The 17,181-nt window shown below is 54.3% G+C and overlaps 1 protein-coding gene and 1 long non-coding RNA gene across 8 annotated transcripts in view; one reads left to right on the top strand and one right to left on the bottom strand.

Moving 5' to 3' along the window:
- Positions 1-4,023: 4,023 nt before the first annotated feature.
- Positions 4,024-12,610, bottom strand: LOC142830825 (uncharacterized). Its single transcript, XR_012906344.1, has 3 exons — positions 12,367-12,610; positions 10,416-10,523; positions 4,024-5,413 (listed from the first exon to the last, which is right to left on the bottom strand). It is a non-coding gene; the product is annotated as an uncharacterized LOC142830825 (long non-coding RNA).
- Positions 4,810-17,181, top strand: part of ATP13A3 (ATPase 13A3) — a 114,625-nt gene continuing 102,253 nt past the window's right edge. For 2 of the 7 annotated variants that reach the window (XM_075938300.1, XM_075938299.1), the window contains exon 1: positions 8,010-8,132. Coding sequence is in view for 1 of the 7 variants with exons in the window: in XM_075938298.1 (XP_075794413.1) it covers positions 4,824-4,831 (8 nt within the window). In the remaining 6 variants the exon portion in view is untranslated. Of the gene's footprint in view, positions 4,832-7,991; positions 8,133-17,181 lie in introns of those variants that run through there. The other 5 variants (XM_075938298.1, XM_075938303.1, XM_075938304.1 and 2 more) reach the window with 5 other exon arrangements.

Here is a 17,181-nt window from a genome sequence, read left to right as displayed (position 1 = left end):
CAAGTCCTCACGGAGGGCCCTGCCCCTCATGCATTTGCCCAGGCTCCCTGGGGGCAGGAGGAGCCGAAGGTCTCGCTCTAGCTCCTCTCCCCGAGGGACGTGGGAAGAAAGGCTCCTGGCCCAGGGGGGTTGGGAGCTGCCGGCAGATCGCTCAGCACAGCCCCCCCGCTGGACAGGGACTGCCCCGCCCCCGCTGCCAGCACCTGCACGTCCATTGGACAGGAGCTGGCCAATGGGAGCTGGGGCGGCCGTGCCTGTGGGGGGGAGCTGCTTGTGCACCCCACCCGGGAGTCAGGCCTGGGGCTGGCGGGATGCCAGGAGAGGCAGGAAGCTGCCTCAGCCCCCTGCTGTGTCTGACTGGGAGCTGCCAGAGCTAAGCCCACAGCCCAGCCCCCTGCCTTGAGCCCTGTCCCACGCCTCAGCCCTAATACCATCAGTGACCAGAGCCAAGGCCCCTCCAGCCCCGTGTCCTGTCGGCCCACAGCGGCCAGTGCCCGGGGCCCCGGGGGAGGGAACAGAACCGGGAATCACCAAGTGACCCCTCCCTTCCCAGGCTAGGGCCACCATCCCTGCCCGGCTAGGCGCCAGCGAGGGACCCACCCCCCAGGAACGTGGAGTTTGGGCCTTTGCACCGTCCCCTGGCCGAGCGTTCCCAGCCTGACTGAAGAAAGCCTTTGATTTACATACGTGGAGCTGGGTCGGCTGCTAATGCCAGCGGCGTGAGGAGGAAATGACGTTTCCTCGGCCCGTGTTCCCACACCCACTCATGATTTCCAGACCTCTGACACCCTCCCCCCTTTAGCCATGTCTCTTCCGAGCGGAAAAGTCCCCGTCGTGTTCATCTCTCCTCGCGGAAGCCGTTCCTCACCCTCGTCATTCCTGCTGCCCTGCCCTGTGCCTGTCCCAGGCCCAGTGCGGCTGGGGTGACAGATCCGCTGCAGCATTCGGGGTGTGGGCGCCCCATGGCTTTGTGTAGCGGCAAGGTGATATGTTCTGCCTGCTCCGCTGTTCCTTTCCTAACGGTTCCCGTGCTCTGCCAGCTCTTAGCCGGCCGCCGCCCGCCGAGCACGTTTGCAGGGACCTCTCCACGGTGACGCCACGATCGCTCTCGGGAGCGGTGACAGCTGACTCGGCCCCAGCACTTTGTCTGAGCCGGCGGGGTGCTGTTCTGCCAGGGCATCACTTAGCATTGATCACTGACTCCCATCTGCCCGTGTGCTGCCCAGCCACCAGGTCTGCGGATCCCAGCCGGGCTCTTTGCTGGCGGCCTTGGCCTCAACTATTCCGAGCAACTTTGTGTCATCTGCAGATTTTGCCTCCTCTCTGTGAGCCCCTTTTCAAGATCATGGATGCCGAAGTCGAGCAGCCCTGGTGCCCGTGCAGACGGCTCTTCCCCAGCTGTTAAGCGCGGTGCCCAGCAATGTTTGCAGGATCATCTAAGGATCCTTCAGTCACTTGACTGACAACCGGTCCCTGCCCCAAAGGCAAGGCTGGGAGCGCCTGAGCTCTGTTGCAGTGAAGCGCTGCCGCTGGGCTAGGCCATGTGCTTTAAGCAGACTCCAGTATGAAATCCTGGGGTTCAAACTTCCAGGGGGTACAGACCCTCCTAGGCCCCCTTAATGGGCATCCATTGCAGAGCGCCCCAGTGCCTGGCTGGCACCACGACGAATCTCAGCCCTTGTGCAGAAAAATGGCCTTTCCAGCCTTGGTGCTTGTGGAGAAGGCAGGCCGAGGTGATCGAGTGCAGCCAAAGGCCAGGGAAAGAGACAGCCTCTGCTTGCTTAGTTCATGGTCCTGACGCCAGTGTCCTGACATTGGAGCCGGGGGAAGCCTGGCTGTCATCTGCGCCAGGTACTTCTGAGGTGTGTGCCACCTCTCTCCCCACCCCCTCGCTGCTCTGTCCTCGCCAGCGAGCTCCCCCCGGGGGAGGCGCTGCTGAGCCTCCGCCTCGCTCGGCACGTCCGGCGGCAAGCCTGAGTGGGTCCCTAAGGCCAGGCTGGGCCTGGACAGCTGTGGAGGGACGGTAGTCCCTGCGAGTCCCCTCAGCAAAGGCCTGCCAAAGGGGGCAGAGGTGTTAGCCAGCCGCCCCTCCCAGTGCGCCTGGAGCTGGGGGGTGGAGGCACGAGGAGGGGAGCCGACTTGTGCCAGGTCATGGAGAGGGAGAGACCCCAAGAGTCCAGCCTCCTGTGTCCCTGGCCCTGCTGCGGAGCCGCCCACAGCCTCAGGGCACCGAGTTGGGGCCAGATCACTGCTCTGCGTCGCGCGGGCACAACACAGCCATTAGCCCCCGCCACGTGCTCCGGTCGGGCGCCTCGCCTCAGGAGAGGCAGCCCTGGATCCAGGGACACCAGGCCGGGGACTCAGGGCAGGCCGAGAGAGGGCTTGGATGCTCGGGGGTGTAGCCAGACAGGAACCCCCCCCTTGTAACATCCATTTTTGCTTGCCTGGAGCATGCAGGGCACACAGAGCAGAAGGCCCAGGCTGTGTGACCGTGAATGGCTGTAAACAGAGATATGCCAATTGCTGACCAAGAGGCTGCAGAGGAGTGCCCTTGACTTAACCCATATTGATACGAACACACAGCCGCCCGCGGGGGAGGAATCTCTCGCCCAGTAAAGAATGCCCAGTGCTCACAATTTAGTTCTCTCTCTTGCAAGTGTAAATTAACTTGAAACTTGCTTGTAAGAACTGGCGCCACAAAACGGACCAGTACAATTTGGCATCTTAGATAAGAAAGAGGATACGGGCCCCCAGGGGTATATAGATGGGTCCAGCAGCACATTTACTCTGAGTGTCAATCTACCATCTATCTGCTGGTCGGGTTTGGTGTTTGATCTCCCGAGGTTCCAAGGGGACGCCCACCTCGTATTCATCTTTCCTAGGAATTGAGGGACCGGCCCTGGCCTGATACGCTGGAGTCGAGAGGCACAGAAAGGGGTAAAAATTGTACCTGGATGTGTCCTTTGTCTTAAGTGCACACATAGACTTAGAGCTCTTTAAAGATTAAGCTGTCACTTGGTACCATTATTTCTATTTTCTATCTTTATTTTCTTTGTAACTATTTTTAAAATCTGTATTTGCTAACAGTTAAGAAAGAGAGCAATAGCCATTGTAACCACATGCTTTTATAGGTTTTTTTTAATAAACCTGTAACTGTTTAAGTTTTTAACCTGACTCCTTCAGTTGCTGTAACAGAACCAGGCACAATTTAAAAGAACTCCAGCCGGTCATAAGGGACAGGTATAGGAAGAGCTTGGGCGTTTGGATCTGTGTCACTCCCAGGTGACAGGTCCGTTGGGGCACCTCTCAGTCTTTCCCAGGCTGCCCGCTGCGAAGGGATTTTTGCATCCTAGCAGCTAAAATCTGAGGTGTAATAAGCTCTTCCTATAAAGGGGCGTCTGTTGGCCTGCTGGCCACCCTCTGCGATGGGACCCCGGTCCTAGCAGTAAAGACACGGACGTTAAACCTTTTCTCGGAAACACACACACACACACACACACACACACACACACACACTGCCCTGACCGTTGGCTGAAAGAATGTCCAGGAGCTCTGCCGACGGTGGGGTACAGCCTGGAGCCAGGCAGGGGCATAGACAGAGCACAGGCCTCCAGGCTGGCACCTAGTGGAGGCAGCGGCGTGCCCAGGACCCAGGCACTGAGTGAGCTTCTCGCCTGCAGCATTTGGCGGGAGGTTTGTGGTTTGCAGCGAAGCCTAAAACTGGGACTGAAGTGCCCATTGGGGAGACTTGGCATGGGGCTCGGGGGAGGGGGCAGGACAGTGTTCAGAGGCTGCAGCCTACTGCATCAGGTATCTGCATTGCACTCAAAGGGGGGCTGTTCATCAGGCCCCCAGGGACCTGTGGGGCTTTATTGCATGTCACCGAAAACCAGAATGGGAGAGATCCCAGGGAAAGGCGCTTGGTGTGTGGCCATGCAGGGTGGGGGCAGGGCGGGAGACTGCATGTGCTCCCCCTGCCTCCAGGCCCTGCTTAACCTGGGGACATATGTTAATAACGCCATACAGTGGAAACGTATAACTTCATGTTGCCATACATACATTACAAGGCCAATAATGATCAGCAAATTATGAGTTTTCAAATGATATCTTGCAAGGCATACTGTGTACAAAGATTATTACAATAGCGTGTGAATACAGGGGCACAATCTGTCAGTGACAAGTGACAAAAAATGGATAGAGGCGGATGGGTGACAGCTTGATCAGCTGTTTCAGGTTTAATTGGCTTCTAAGAAGTGTGATGGCTATTCTTTTGCTTGCAGCTTGTTGTGGCTTATTGAGTCTTCTTGGCTCCTGGCAAGCAGGGACAAGGGGGAGAGAGTTTGGGGTGAACAGCAGGCTCATCACAGTTCCAGAACCCAGAGTGCACGCTGGAGGGATGTAGCCACATAGTGTGCTGGGCTTCTTTTAGGGATTGGCTTGTTTTGAAACAGAATAGCTTAATTTTTTTGCTTATTGTGAAAGTCGTGCGCTTACTGACAACATGCAAAAGTTGGCAACCCCTAGTTTTAGTGCACGCACTAGGGAAAAGGCGATGTCATGTGCTGCAGTTCAGGATTACCACAGGGGAGAGAAAGTCCAGATCCGTGAGAGAGAATTATTTAGTGCAGCAGGACAGAGTGGCCAAAATCATCGTAAGAGAATGCTACGCTGAAAGGCACTTGTGAAGGGTCTGGTGACAGGCAGTGACAAAGTTAGGACTGGCCTTTGTGAGGAAAGAGCCAAAAAGAATTTCCTGCATGGAAAGGAGATTTGCTAATAATGCCAATTGCAAGTATCAAGTCAGATTTACAGCTCAGATCCAGATGGGAAGGTGAGTGAATCTACAATGATGAACTCTGCAGATGGTCATTGAATTTGCCAAAACACAGCTTCTATAGTTACTTTTATGTTCCATTCCCAAGCTGTTTGCCTGCTCCAGGGAGGTGTAGGGTGAAATGTAAAGCAAGGTCTCTAGGAAGTTGTGGCTGTTCACAGCCAGTATAACATTTTCAAAAGTAATGACAATGATGAATTTTGGGTTATATGGTTCATTTCCCACTGTTAATGAGTCCCATGCTGAGCAGCTGAAATGTGGACTGAATCATACGGCTGAGCTCATGGCTAGTTTTCCTCCTACTGTTCCACTAGTTTTCTTCCTTGTTCTTGCCATACTGAGCTGATCCAATACCTTATCCTGTGACTTCTTTTAAAACAGAAGAGGGAAAGTCCTTTCATGGATCAGTAACTTAAAGTGCTGAACACTGGAAAACATAATCCTGACTCTGCATACAAGATGGTGGGATCTAAATTTACTGTGATTGCTCAATGTACCGATCTTCAAGTCATTGTGGTTAGTTGTCTGAAAATATCCACTCGGTGTGCAGCGACAGACAAACAGCTAGAATTCAAAACTCTGAGGAAAGGGACAGACCAAACCGTGAATATCAAAATGCCGCTGTATAAATCCATGATACACCTACGCCTTGAATACTGGGCGCGGTCCTGGTCACCCCATATCCAGAAAGATATACTAGAATTCGGGGGGGCCTCTAAGTAAGGTGGGGAGAGAGAGCTGGCTCTGCAGCCCCAGCAGGGGAGAGGCTAAGGGCCTTGGGCAGCCAGCCCACAGCACCGCCCAGACTGCGCCACTGCCTGCAGCCCTCAGAGCATGTGGCACGGTGCTCCTGCGGTGATTTAGTGCCGGCTGGGGGTTTCAATCCACCACTGGATTGGCTCAAGAACAGACCCTTGTGAGACCCCATTTCAAATGCCTCCTTTGGAGGCCAGCTCCCCATTTACAGGTACTTTCCGAAATCCATCAATTACACATTTTCATCCATTTACTAAGGTTGCATTGATGAATCCCAAATACAGACAGGGCCTGACTCACTAAGGACTGTGCAAAGGAGCTGAACCTCATGCACGCTAGACGTGCACCTACCGTTCTACAACTAGCGTGTGATATGAACTGAATCTGTAGCAACAAACACAACTGAGCTTTATTCACAGTGCAGTTTCCCCCGCGACAGCGGTCAGGGGCTCCCTGCAGCATGGTTACAGCCAGCGATGGCCAACCCGCAGCTTTTCCCTCGCGAAGCTGGCCCTGTGCCCCTAAAAATGGCCTCCGGCTCCCTGTGCTCACCAGGCCGGCGGGGAGCTGTCTGGTGCAGTGATTCAAAACGGCGTCGGCCGATGGGAGCCTGATGTGGCCAAAAAGCCGAGTCTTTTAAAAGGGCAGCATCCCTCTCCCTTTTTTTTTTGGCTCAACAAAAATTGCTTAAAAAAAATTCTGGTGCAGCTCTTCACATTTTTTCCGCTGCTGTTTCGGCTCTTTTTGTTTAATGGGTTTGGCCAGCCCTGTTATAAATCAACAGCTACCAAGCTGCTCCTACCATTGCATACTAGGGAAATCTGTGAGCAGCAGCACAAAGAATAGTACCTACAGGGCATTTCCAAGGAGCAGCAGGTACTGTACTGTGATGTGCAGAGAGGGGAGGAAGGAATACAGGCTACATAGTGATAGACAGGTTACACAGGTAGAGTGTCCACTCTACGCTGCCTAATTTGAGTCAAGCGGATTACAGGAAGACAACTATGTATTGCCCTAAGTGCTAACAAGGAAGAAACACTAGTTTTCTATTGAGTGTTAACCAACTTGAGTGTGGACACAAAGCCATGTTTATAGTTAAACACATAACTAACAGATTGCAAAATTAAAGTCTTAACAAGGTAGTGAAAAGTCAATTATGGGAAATATAGTGTATACACATCTATACTTGTGTACTTAACATCAGCTATGTGTGCTTTCATGTAGCTTTTCTCCTGTGTTCGTTTATTCACCACTGAAAGATTTACCCAGTGTTGCTTGGGTCCTTAGCTGAAATAAGTTTTGTTTTTCTTTATTGAAATCATTGCTCTAGAGTAGGGCTGGGGAGGAGGGGTTCAGGATGCAGGCTGCCCTAGGGAGAGAGGACAACTCCAGCCTTCTGTCACTACAATAGTTTGGGGCCAGAGGAGAAACACTTATTTATGGCTGCTGCAGCAGACTCCACTGGGAGAGCGATGTAAGTACCATGGCTGGGGGACAGACAGATAGACAAACAGACAAAGTCTCTCAAATGTATAGTAGATCATAGAATCATAGGACTGGAAGGGACCTCGAGAGGTCATCGAGTCCAGCCCCCCGCCCTCAAGGCAGGACCAAGCTCCGTCTACACCATCCCTGACAGATGTCTATCTAACCTGTTCTTAAATATCTCCAGAGAGGGAGATTCCACCACCTCCCTTGGCAATTTATTCCAATATTTGACCACCCTGACAGTTAGGAATTTTTTCCTAATGTCCAATCTAAACCTCCCCTGCTGCACTTTAAGCCCATTACTCCTTGTCCTGTCCTCAGAAACCAAGAGGAACAAATTTTCTCCTTCCTCCTTGTGACACCCTTTTAGATATTTGAAAACCGCTATCATGTCCCCCCTTAATCTTCTTTTTTCCAAACTAAACAAGCCCAGTTCATGAAGCCTGGCTTCATAGGTCATGTTCTCTAAACCTTTAATCATTCTTGTCGCTCTTCTCTGGACCCTTTCCAATTTCTCCACATCTTTCTTGAAATGTGGCGCCCAGAACTGGACACAGTACTCCAGCTGAGGCCTAACTAGTGCAGAGTAGAGCGGCAGATTGACTTCACGAGTTTTGCTTACAACACACCTGTTGATACAACCTAGAATCATATTTGCTTTTTTGGCAACAGCATCACACTGTTGACTCATATTCAACTTGTGGTCCACTATGACCCCTAGATCCCTTTCCGCCATGCTCCTTCCTAGACAGTCGCTTCTCATCTGATTGCTCCTTCCCCGGCCGCTTGGAAGCGCTCGGACAGACTCGCGGACACGTGACCCGCTCTCGGTGCGTGCTCTGGGCAGCTCATGCCTCGTGGCCCCCCCCGACCCCCGGTCCCGCGCGGGGGGTTCCGGCCCCTCCCCCGGCAGATCGCGGCGGGTGACGTCACATCCGGCCCCCGGTCGGCGCGGAGCCGGTTGGAAGCGGTTCCGCCGCGCGCCGCCTCCCAGGAGCGCGCAGCCCGGCCCGGGCCCGGCCGCCGGCATGGGGCGGAGCTAGGCGGGGCGCCGGTGAGTGCGGGGGGGCAGAGAGCGGGGGGCAGGGGCGGGGCTTGGGGGTGCAGAAGGGGCTCCGGGCTGGGGCAGGGGTCAGGGCCCTGGCTGGGGGCGGGGCTTGGGGGTGCGGGGGGGGCTCCAGGCTGGGGCAGGGGTCAGGGCCCTGGCTGGGGGCGGGGCTTGGGGGTGCGGGGGGGGCTCCGGGCTGGGGCAGGGGTCAGGGCCCTGGCTGGGGGCGGGGCTTGGGGGTGCGGGGGGGGCTCCAGGCTGGGGCAGGGGGTCAGGGCCCTGGCTGGGGGCGGGGCTTGGGGGTGCAGAAGGGGCTCCGGGCTGGGGCAGGGGTCAGGGGCCAGGCTGGGGGTGGGGCTTGGGGGTGCAGAAGGGGCTCCGGGCTGGGGCAGGGGGGTCAGGGCCCTGGCTGGGGGTGGGGCTTGGGGGTGCAGAAGGGGCTCCAGGCTGGGGCAGGGGGGTCAGGGCCCTGGCTGGGGGCGGGGCTTGGGGGTGCAGAAGGGGCTCCAGGCTGGGGCAGGGGTCAGGGCCCTGGCTGGGGGCGGGGCTTGGGGGTGCAGAAGGGGCTCCAGGCTGGGGCAGGGGGTCAGGGCCCTGGCTGGGGGCGGGGCTTGGGGGTGCAGAAGGGGCTCCGGGCTGGGGCAGGGGGGTCAGGGCCCTGGCTGGGGGTGGGGCTTGGGGGTGCAGAAGGGGCTCCAGGCTGGGGCAGGGGGGTCAGGGCCCTGGCTGGGGGCGGGGCTTGGGGGTGCAGAAGGGGCTCCAGGCTGGGGCAGGGGGTCAGGGCCCTGGCTGGGGGCGGGGCTTGGGGGTGCAGAAGGGGCTCCAGGCTGGGGCAGGGGGTCAGGGCCCTGGCTGGGGGCGGGGCTTGGGGGTGCAGAAGGGGCTCCGGGCTGGGGCAGGGGGTCAGGGCCAGGCTGGGGGCGGGGCTTGGGGGTGCAGAAGGGGCTCCGGGCTGGGGCAGGGGGTCAGGGCCCTGGCTGGGGGCGGGGCTTGGGGGTGCGGGGGGGGCTCCGGGCTGGGGCAGGGGTCAGGGGCCAGGCTGGGGGTGGGGCTTGGGGGTGCAGAAGGGGCTCCGGGCTGGGGCAGGGGGTCAGGGCCCTGGCTGGGGGCGGGGCTTGGGGGTGCAGAAGGGGCTCCGGGCTGGGGCAGGGGGTCAGGGCCCTGGCTGGGGGCGGGGCTTGGGGGTGCAGAAGGGGCTCCAGGCTGGGGCAGGGGGGTCAGGGCCAGGCTGGGGGCGGGGCTTGGGGGTGCAGAAGGGGCTCCGGGCTGGGGCAGGGGTCAGGGGCCAGGCTGGGGGCGGGGCTTGGGGGTGCGGGGGGGGCTCCGGGCTGGGGCAGGGGGTCAGGGCCCTGGCTGGGGGCGGGGCTTGGGGGTGCAGAAGGGGCTCCAGGCTGGGGCAGGGGGGTCAGGGCCAGGCTGGGGGCGGGGCTTGGGGGTGCAGAAGGGGCTCCGGGCTGGGGCAGGGGTCAGGGGCCAGGCTGGGGGCGGGGCTTGGGGGTGCGGGGGGGGCTCCGGGCTGGGGCAGGGGGTCAGGGCCCTGGCTGGGGGCGGGGCTTGGGGGTGCAGAAGGGGCTCCAGGCTGGGGCAGGGGGTCAGGGCCCTGGCTGGGGGCGGGGCTTGGGGGTACAGAAGGGGCTCCGGGCTGGGGCAGGGGTCAGGGCCCTGGCTGGGGGCGGGGCTTGGGGGTGCAGAAGGGGCTCCGGGCTGGGGCAGGGGTCAGGGGCCAGGCTGGGGGCGGGGCTTGGGGGTGCGGGGGGGGCTCCGGGCTGGGGCAGGGGGTCAGGGCCCTGGCTGGGGGCGGGGCTTGGGGGTACAGAAGGGGCTCCGGGCTGGGGCAGGGGGTCAGGGCCCTGGCTGGGGGCGGGGCTTGGGGGTGCAGAAGGGGCTCCAGGCTGGGGCAGGGGTCAGGGGCCAGGCTGGGGGCGGGGCTTGGGGGTGCAGAAGGGGCTCCGGGCTGGGGCAGGGGTCAGGGCCAGGCTGGGGGCGGGGCTTGGGGGTGCAGAAGGGGCTCCGGGCTGGGGCAGGGGGTCAGGGCCCTGGCTGGGGGTGGGGCTTGGGGGTGCAGAAGGGGCTCCGGGCTGGGGCAGGGGTCAGGGCCAGGCTGGGGGCGGGGCTTGGGGGTGCAGAAGGGGCTCCGGGCTGGGGCAGGGGGTCAGGGCCCTGGCTGGGGGTGGGGCTTGGGGGTGCAGAAGGGGCTCCGGGCTGGGGCAGGGGCCAGAAAGCTGGAGAGGGCTGAGGCAGGAAATTGGAGCCATAGAGGCTCGGGGGCAGGCTGTGGATGGGACTTACCTCAAGCAGTTCCCAGAAGCAGTGGCAGGTCCCCTGTTTGGCTCCCACAGGTGCCACTCCCATTGGCTGCAGCAGGGAGCTGTCAGGATCCCTTTTCTACTTGGTGTTCTGCTTAAAAAAGAGACACCTGGTCACCCTGACGGACACTGACCAGCCACGTGGCTGTGGGGGTCCCAGCTGCCAAAATAAACAGGCTCCTGGACAGTACTGCTGACATTGGGGCAACTTCTTCCCAAGTCTTTCCATCCGTTTGAAATGGCCCAGAATTGACTGTGCATGATGCTGTGTGAGGCTGTTCAGTTCAGCTGCAAACAATGGCGTTTGGTCAGCCTGCTTTTGCCTCTCCGTAGGCAGTCACAGATGGTTGTGAGTCGCCAACTTTCACAATGCAAATAAGCAACACGACTTTCATAACGAGCCAAAAAACAAACAAACCCCATTTTAAACAAGACCAAAACAAGCCAGTCCCTAAAAGAACCCCAGCGTCCTCTGGGACGGTATCCCCAGGGCAGCATGGGACCACCTCCGTGCTCTCTCCAGCCTGTGCTGTCACAATGCCTTGCTGGATAATGGTTATCCATGGGTGGTTTGACACCCTGCCTGAGTGTGGGTTACTTTCCTCATTGCCTCTGGAGAGCTCATTTCTGTCTGATTCCTCAATTTAAAGCATGTTTTAGTGACCACTGTACAGCACAATTCTCATAACTTCGCATGCATTAATGATTAGGGCCCTACCAAATTCATTGTCCGTTTTGGTCAATTTCAGTTGAACTTTGAAGTAGGAATAAGATCCTCCGGAAAAGGGCACTTTTTCCGGAGGATCGGGGCCAGTGTAGACGCTCTTTTCCGGCTTTTTTATAAGCCGGAAAAAAGCGGCAGACATTTTTATTTAAATGCCGCGGGGGATATTTAAATCCCCCGCGCATTTCCCTACTACGACTCATGAAATTTACATGCCCCTTCCGGAAAAGGGGCCAGTGTAGACGTAGCCATGCAGCTTTCAGCAAATCATAATCTTTCCCCCATACCTTCCAAGGCATGCTGTACATGTAAGATCATACACAATCATTTGCACACGCAACCATCTGAAAATAAAAATATTGCCCTTTGTATCTACACTTAGGGAATGATTAATATACTACTGCTTAAAGATTAGATCAGCACACTGGGTGTTCTCTCTATGCCACTGGTTCACAGGGGTTTCTTAGGCAAGTCATTTAATCTCCCTGAGCCAAATTAATTGTGATTTGTTCCAGCGAATTCTCATCCTCCACTGCCCCCAGCCAGGCTCCCTTCCTCAGCCCGGTTGTGCGTCCCAATGGTCCTGTGTCTGGCTCTGCACCCTCATCTCCATTGGCTCCTTCCTTCCATTCTCCTATACATCTCTGCCCACCTGTGCCCCCCGCTCTTTTCCTTTCCCAATCCAGCCCCCCCCATTTCTCAGCCCGGTTCTGCTGTCCCCTTTCGTCCAAGTCCCGTGCCAAGCTTTACCCCCCCAATCCAAGCTTGGCTCCTCCCTTTCCCAGACTGGGTATCCAGATATCTCCCCGCTCCTGTTTACCGCTTGTCTCCTCCTGCCATCCCCTGTCTGGCTCTCCCCTCCTTCCTTTCACAGGGATAGAACCGTATACTCACAGGACACTAGAACTGGAAGGGACCTCGAGAGGTCCAGTCACCTGCCCTTGTGGCAGGACCCAGCACTGTCTAGATCATCTCTGATAGATGTCTATCTAAGTTGCTCTTAAATATCTCCAGAGATGGAGATTCCACAACCCCGCTAGGCAACTTATTCCAGTGTTTAACCACCCTGACAGCTAGGAAGCTTTTACTAATGTCCAACCTAAATCTCCCTTGCTGCAGTTTAAGCCCATTGCTGCTTGTCCTGTCCTCAGAGGCCAAGGAGAACAATTCTCTCCTCTCCCCCCCCCCCGCCACCCTCCAACACACTCACCCTTTTAGGTACTTGAAAACCGCTCTCATGTCCCCTAAACAAGCCCAGTTCTTTCATGATGATGCAGACAGTTTCACTTCTGGACCAAGATAAGTTGCAGCATAGCAGTGATTGTTGCTGCTATGGCCAACCCGGCTCCTTTCCCCGGCTGTGCCACCTTTGTACAGCTGCTCCGACTCATCCTCCTCCTGCTCCTGTGCTGTCCCTGCTCCCCTGCTTCCTTTCCACCTCATCCAACCTCCCTCACCTGCTCACCCCTCCATTCCCTACCCTTCTGCCGAGCTGCTCTGCAGTAGGCGCTGAGACCAAGAATGTAACCAGGCAGGAAGTAGGAACCAGGAACTTTACGTTGCTTAAAACGCAGTCACCTCCCCCACCTGTGTTTCACCCACACAGGTAGCTGGAGCCAAATGCCAATCACCAGTGGAGCTTTCTGACTGGCAGAGGATAGGAGCCAATTAAAAAAAAAGCCATAAGCGACTGTAAAATTTAAAAAGCCCAAGCCCAATAAGCCTAAAACAAACCAAATTCTTGCTTATTTTCCATGGTTTTGGTAGTAGCCAGGAATAGCCTGTCTTGCCATTCACAATCTTGTTCTGTCAGCCTCTAAGTAAGGAAGTTACTATGAGCTATGCATATTACATTGCTAGACTTCATTCAGAAAATGTAGCTGATAAACTAGTCTTCCAGTATTCAAGGCAGCTTTTTTCCACTTGCATGTTCATTTGGCAAGAACCCATTGGTAAATGTGGTAAATACTAATGCTGGTAGTGTTTCTACATTGTTGTTCGGACACAGATCCCTATGGTGCTTAGTATGGGTCTTTGTTCTTTTGTGATAATTAGACTTGGAATTATTTGTAGTGAGCCTACAAATCATTATTTAACAGCTTCAGGTTGTACCTCCCTACCAGAGAGCCGCAGGCCTGGGATTCCCGCGGCAGGGGGAGCTGGTGGTGTGGCCAGGAATGGGGTGGCCAGGAGCCCCACAGCAAGGGGGCTCTGGCATTGTAGGGAGCCCCTTGGTGCGACTGGTTGCCTCGTGTCAAGGTGTGTTTTGGCAGCACGGCCAGGAGCGGAGCCGGTGGAGACTGGTGGCAGGGACCTCCCCTGGTTCAGCAAATTCCCTTGTTCCGGGCTGGACCAGGGAGATCCAACCTGCATATGGATTTATTTTAAATTGAAATATCTATTGGTAAATGGGTAGTGTAATACAAATAATATTGTCTTTAGTGGTACAGTGGACCATCCTTTAGTTGTAAGTAGTAAATCTACTTCGTCTGTTGAGGGATCGTCTAAGCTACAAGAGTCAAATTATAGCCTTAATTTCTGCACATTTAAGGGTACATACATATTTTCCAGTTTCAACATTTCTCTGCCACGTGCTTATATTTATTTTAGTAGGTCCCCTCTCCTACTGCCATCCTTCAGTTTTCTTATTACCTACTTGCTGTGTCCCAGACTGACTCTCTGAATTTTAGGTAGCTTTCAAAATATTATATACAGGCAGTCCCCGGGTTATGTACAAGATAGGGACTGTAGGTTTGTTCTTAAGTTGAATTTGTATGTAAGTCGGAACTGGTACATATTGTAGGGGAAACTCTAGCCGAACATTTCTCCAGAGCTCAGTTTTATTCTCCCACACCTCACTTCCCTCAGTCCTTTATTCTCAAGCTGAGGTGTCTGCTGAGAAAAGCCGCTCCACGTCTCCCTGGTCTGCTGGAGGGGGGGGGGGGGCGCTAGCTTTGCATCTCCCTGGTCTGCTGGGGGGAAGCAGCTAGTGTGGGGTTGCCTCACCCCGTTTGTAAGTAGGGATCCGATGTAAGTCGGATCCATGTAACCTGGGGACTGCCTGTACAACACTTAGACATAGTAGTCTTTTGGGGTTTCAGTTCTGGTGAAGGATCATGGTAACCCTTGTATGTCCAGGGCTCCTTGTATTTTGCTGCTCAAATAGGAGAATTTCGTAAAATTGGCGTATAACAAAAGGCTTCGTTGAAGTGATGATGAGGAACAAGAGAAGCAGAGCTACAAAGTGTGTTAGATTTACTTACCTTTGGAATTTAACTGAATTTAAATTTATTTAAGTACCAATCTCATTTGTCTGTTACTTAGGTGTAAAAATAACCTTTAAACTGGGACATTGTAACAATAGGAATGCTTTAATGGAACCTGTGAAATGAGGCAGGGTAGAATGGTTTAAGTCAAGATAATGATTTAAATCATTAAGTGGAAAGTCTTGATTTTAAATCAACTGTTCTAATCAACTTTTCCATTTAGACTTCAGTTACTTTCTAAAGAAAGGTGCATTCTCATTGGTTGATAAAACCATTGAAATATGTTAACTAGAATTTAATTAAACACAAAGTAGCATATAACATTTATTTGTATTGAACAAAACAGCCTTAATTGTCTTTACATAAACGTTTCTTATCCAAACATATTTCACATTTACAACTAATTTATAAGTTTAGGCCTTAACTTATTTTGTATTAAACCTGTTTAAAATGAAATACAAATTTGTTTTAAAAATTACCTTATTTAAATGACAAAATAAAAAAAATCCAGTCTAACTAAAATAATCTGATTTTTTGATTGTTTCAGAGAAAATCATAGATTTTCATCCAGCCTGAAATGAGGTCTTTTCTGTTCAAAAAAGTTGTGGTGCGTTTCCCCTGTGTTAGCATTCTTGTTTAAGAAGTGATTTCATCAGTGACTGCAGCTATGTAGATCTAAAGTGTACCTATATCTATTTAAGAGGGTCCACTTGAGGGCTAGGTTTTTCCACAGATTTATTTAAATTTAGTACTTTTTGTATTTGGGTGGTGACAGGCCAGCCTGGGAAGGCAAGCCCCAGCCCCGCCCCCTTCCACCCAAGGCTTTCAGGTCACATGGAGAGCCACAGCTGCCGAGCTGCAGCCCCATCCCTCCTCAGCAGCTGGGGAAAGCCTGGCTGCCGTGTAGTGGCCAAATGCATCCCCAGCGGTGGGGAAAAGCTGGGCTGCCATGTAGTGGCTTATTGCTTCCTGGTGGCTAGGCTGCTGAGCTGGGCTGCCTTCCCTGGTGGCCAGACAGAGCCAGGCTGCTGCGCTGCAGCCCCAGCCTTAGGCAGTCGGTCATGTAGGCAGTTTTGGGAGGGCTGTGCCCTCCATCGCCTACATGACGGACCACCGATGACTGCATTCTAGAATCATAGAACACTAGGACTGGAAGGGACCTTGAGAGGTCATCTGGTCGGGTCCCCTGCCCCCATGGCAGGACCAAGCACCGCCTAGACCAGGTGTCTCCAGCTTTTTAAAGTATGAGAGCACTTTTTGAAGTTAAGTGCAATCCAGGATCTACCTCAAACCCAAATACCTTTATGCCTCTTCTCCAGGGCCCCGCCCCTGCTCACGCCACCCTTCCTCCCTCCCTCCCCCATCCCTCCTCCCTTTCATCAGGCAGGGGCAGAGGGTTGGGGTGCAGGCTTTGGCCTTGACTAAGGGATTTGGAGTGTGAGAGGGGCTCTGAGCTGAGCCTGGGGCAGAAGTTGAGGGTGCAGGAGGTGGTTCAGATTAATGCTCTGTAAGGGAGTTTGGGTCGGGGGGAGGGGCTCGGGGCTAGGGTAGGGGCTTGGGGTGCAGGAGGTGGTACATGACTGGGGCAGGGATTCAGGATGCAGGCTCCAGCTGGACACTGCTTACCACAGGTGGCTTCTGTGTGGTGGGGCAGTGGGGCAGAGCCAGGCTCACCCCTGCCCTGGCCCTGCACCACTCTCAAAAGCAGCCAGCAAACTCCCCCCATTCCAAGTCCTGTTATGCCCCACAACCCCATTCTGTGGAGATAGGGGAACAGCTCCAAGGCAAAGGGCAGGAGTTGCACAGCAGTGGGGAGAAGGGCAGCTGAAGTGTCTGCACTTGATAGCCTCCTGGCCAAATCAGTTGAGATCACCTGTCAGAGGCTCCAAGATCTACTGGTAGATCCCGATCTACTGGTTGGTGACCACTGGTCTAGACCATCTCTGGCAGGTGTCTGTCCAATCTGCTCTTAAATATTTGCAGAAATGGAGATTCCACAACGCTCCCACCGGGCAATTTATTCCAGTGCTTAGCCACCCTGACAGCTGGGAAGTTTTTCCTAATGTCCAACCTAAACCTCCCCTGCTGCAGTTTAAGCCCATTGCTGCTTATCGTATCATCAGAGGCCAAGGAGAGCAATGTTTCTTCCTCCTCCTTATAACAATCTTTTAGGCATTCTGTACATTCTAAATGCTACCATTCTGGGGTAAAACGTGTCTCTGATAACCGTAGACAAGTGACTTATCACATTTTGGGATAAATCATGAAGAAAATGATGACCATTTGAAACTTTCTGGGAATTGTAGGTGAGCAGAATGTAATTAGCTAAGGTTAGATTTAGACTGGGCTCTGGTTGCTTATACTCTTGCATAGTATCCGTGTTTTAGTGATTACAGTAGATGCAAATACTATTTGGTAGGGAAGAACACTACTTCGTTCATCCCCCTGAATTTTCTCCATCCAAGTCTGATAAAATGAGAAGTGAGGGGGTATTCTGCAGCAAACTCCTGAGGAAAACTGCTTTGATAGTTTGTGCTTATGTGAAGTGCTTTTCGGGCATCAACAAATCCAATCAAAAGTATGTAATAGCTACATGAGAAACAAATGGATTTGAAGAATGCAAGCTTCAGTAATATCTTGGCTCTTCAGCAGCTTGACACAGTTGTTAATGTAAAATGCTTTAAATTTCTCCAGCGTCATTTATCGAACTACATATATTAGTTATTCAGTGACTCAGCACTTCTAACCCCAGATATAAC

Source organism: Pelodiscus sinensis, chromosome 10 (genome assembly GCF_049634645.1).
Source record: "Pelodiscus sinensis isolate JC-2024 chromosome 10, ASM4963464v1, whole genome shotgun sequence".
In the NCBI taxonomy this organism is placed as follows: domain Eukaryota; kingdom Metazoa; phylum Chordata; order Testudines; family Trionychidae; genus Pelodiscus; species Pelodiscus sinensis.
This window is presented reverse-complemented; position numbering and strand designations above follow the sequence as displayed.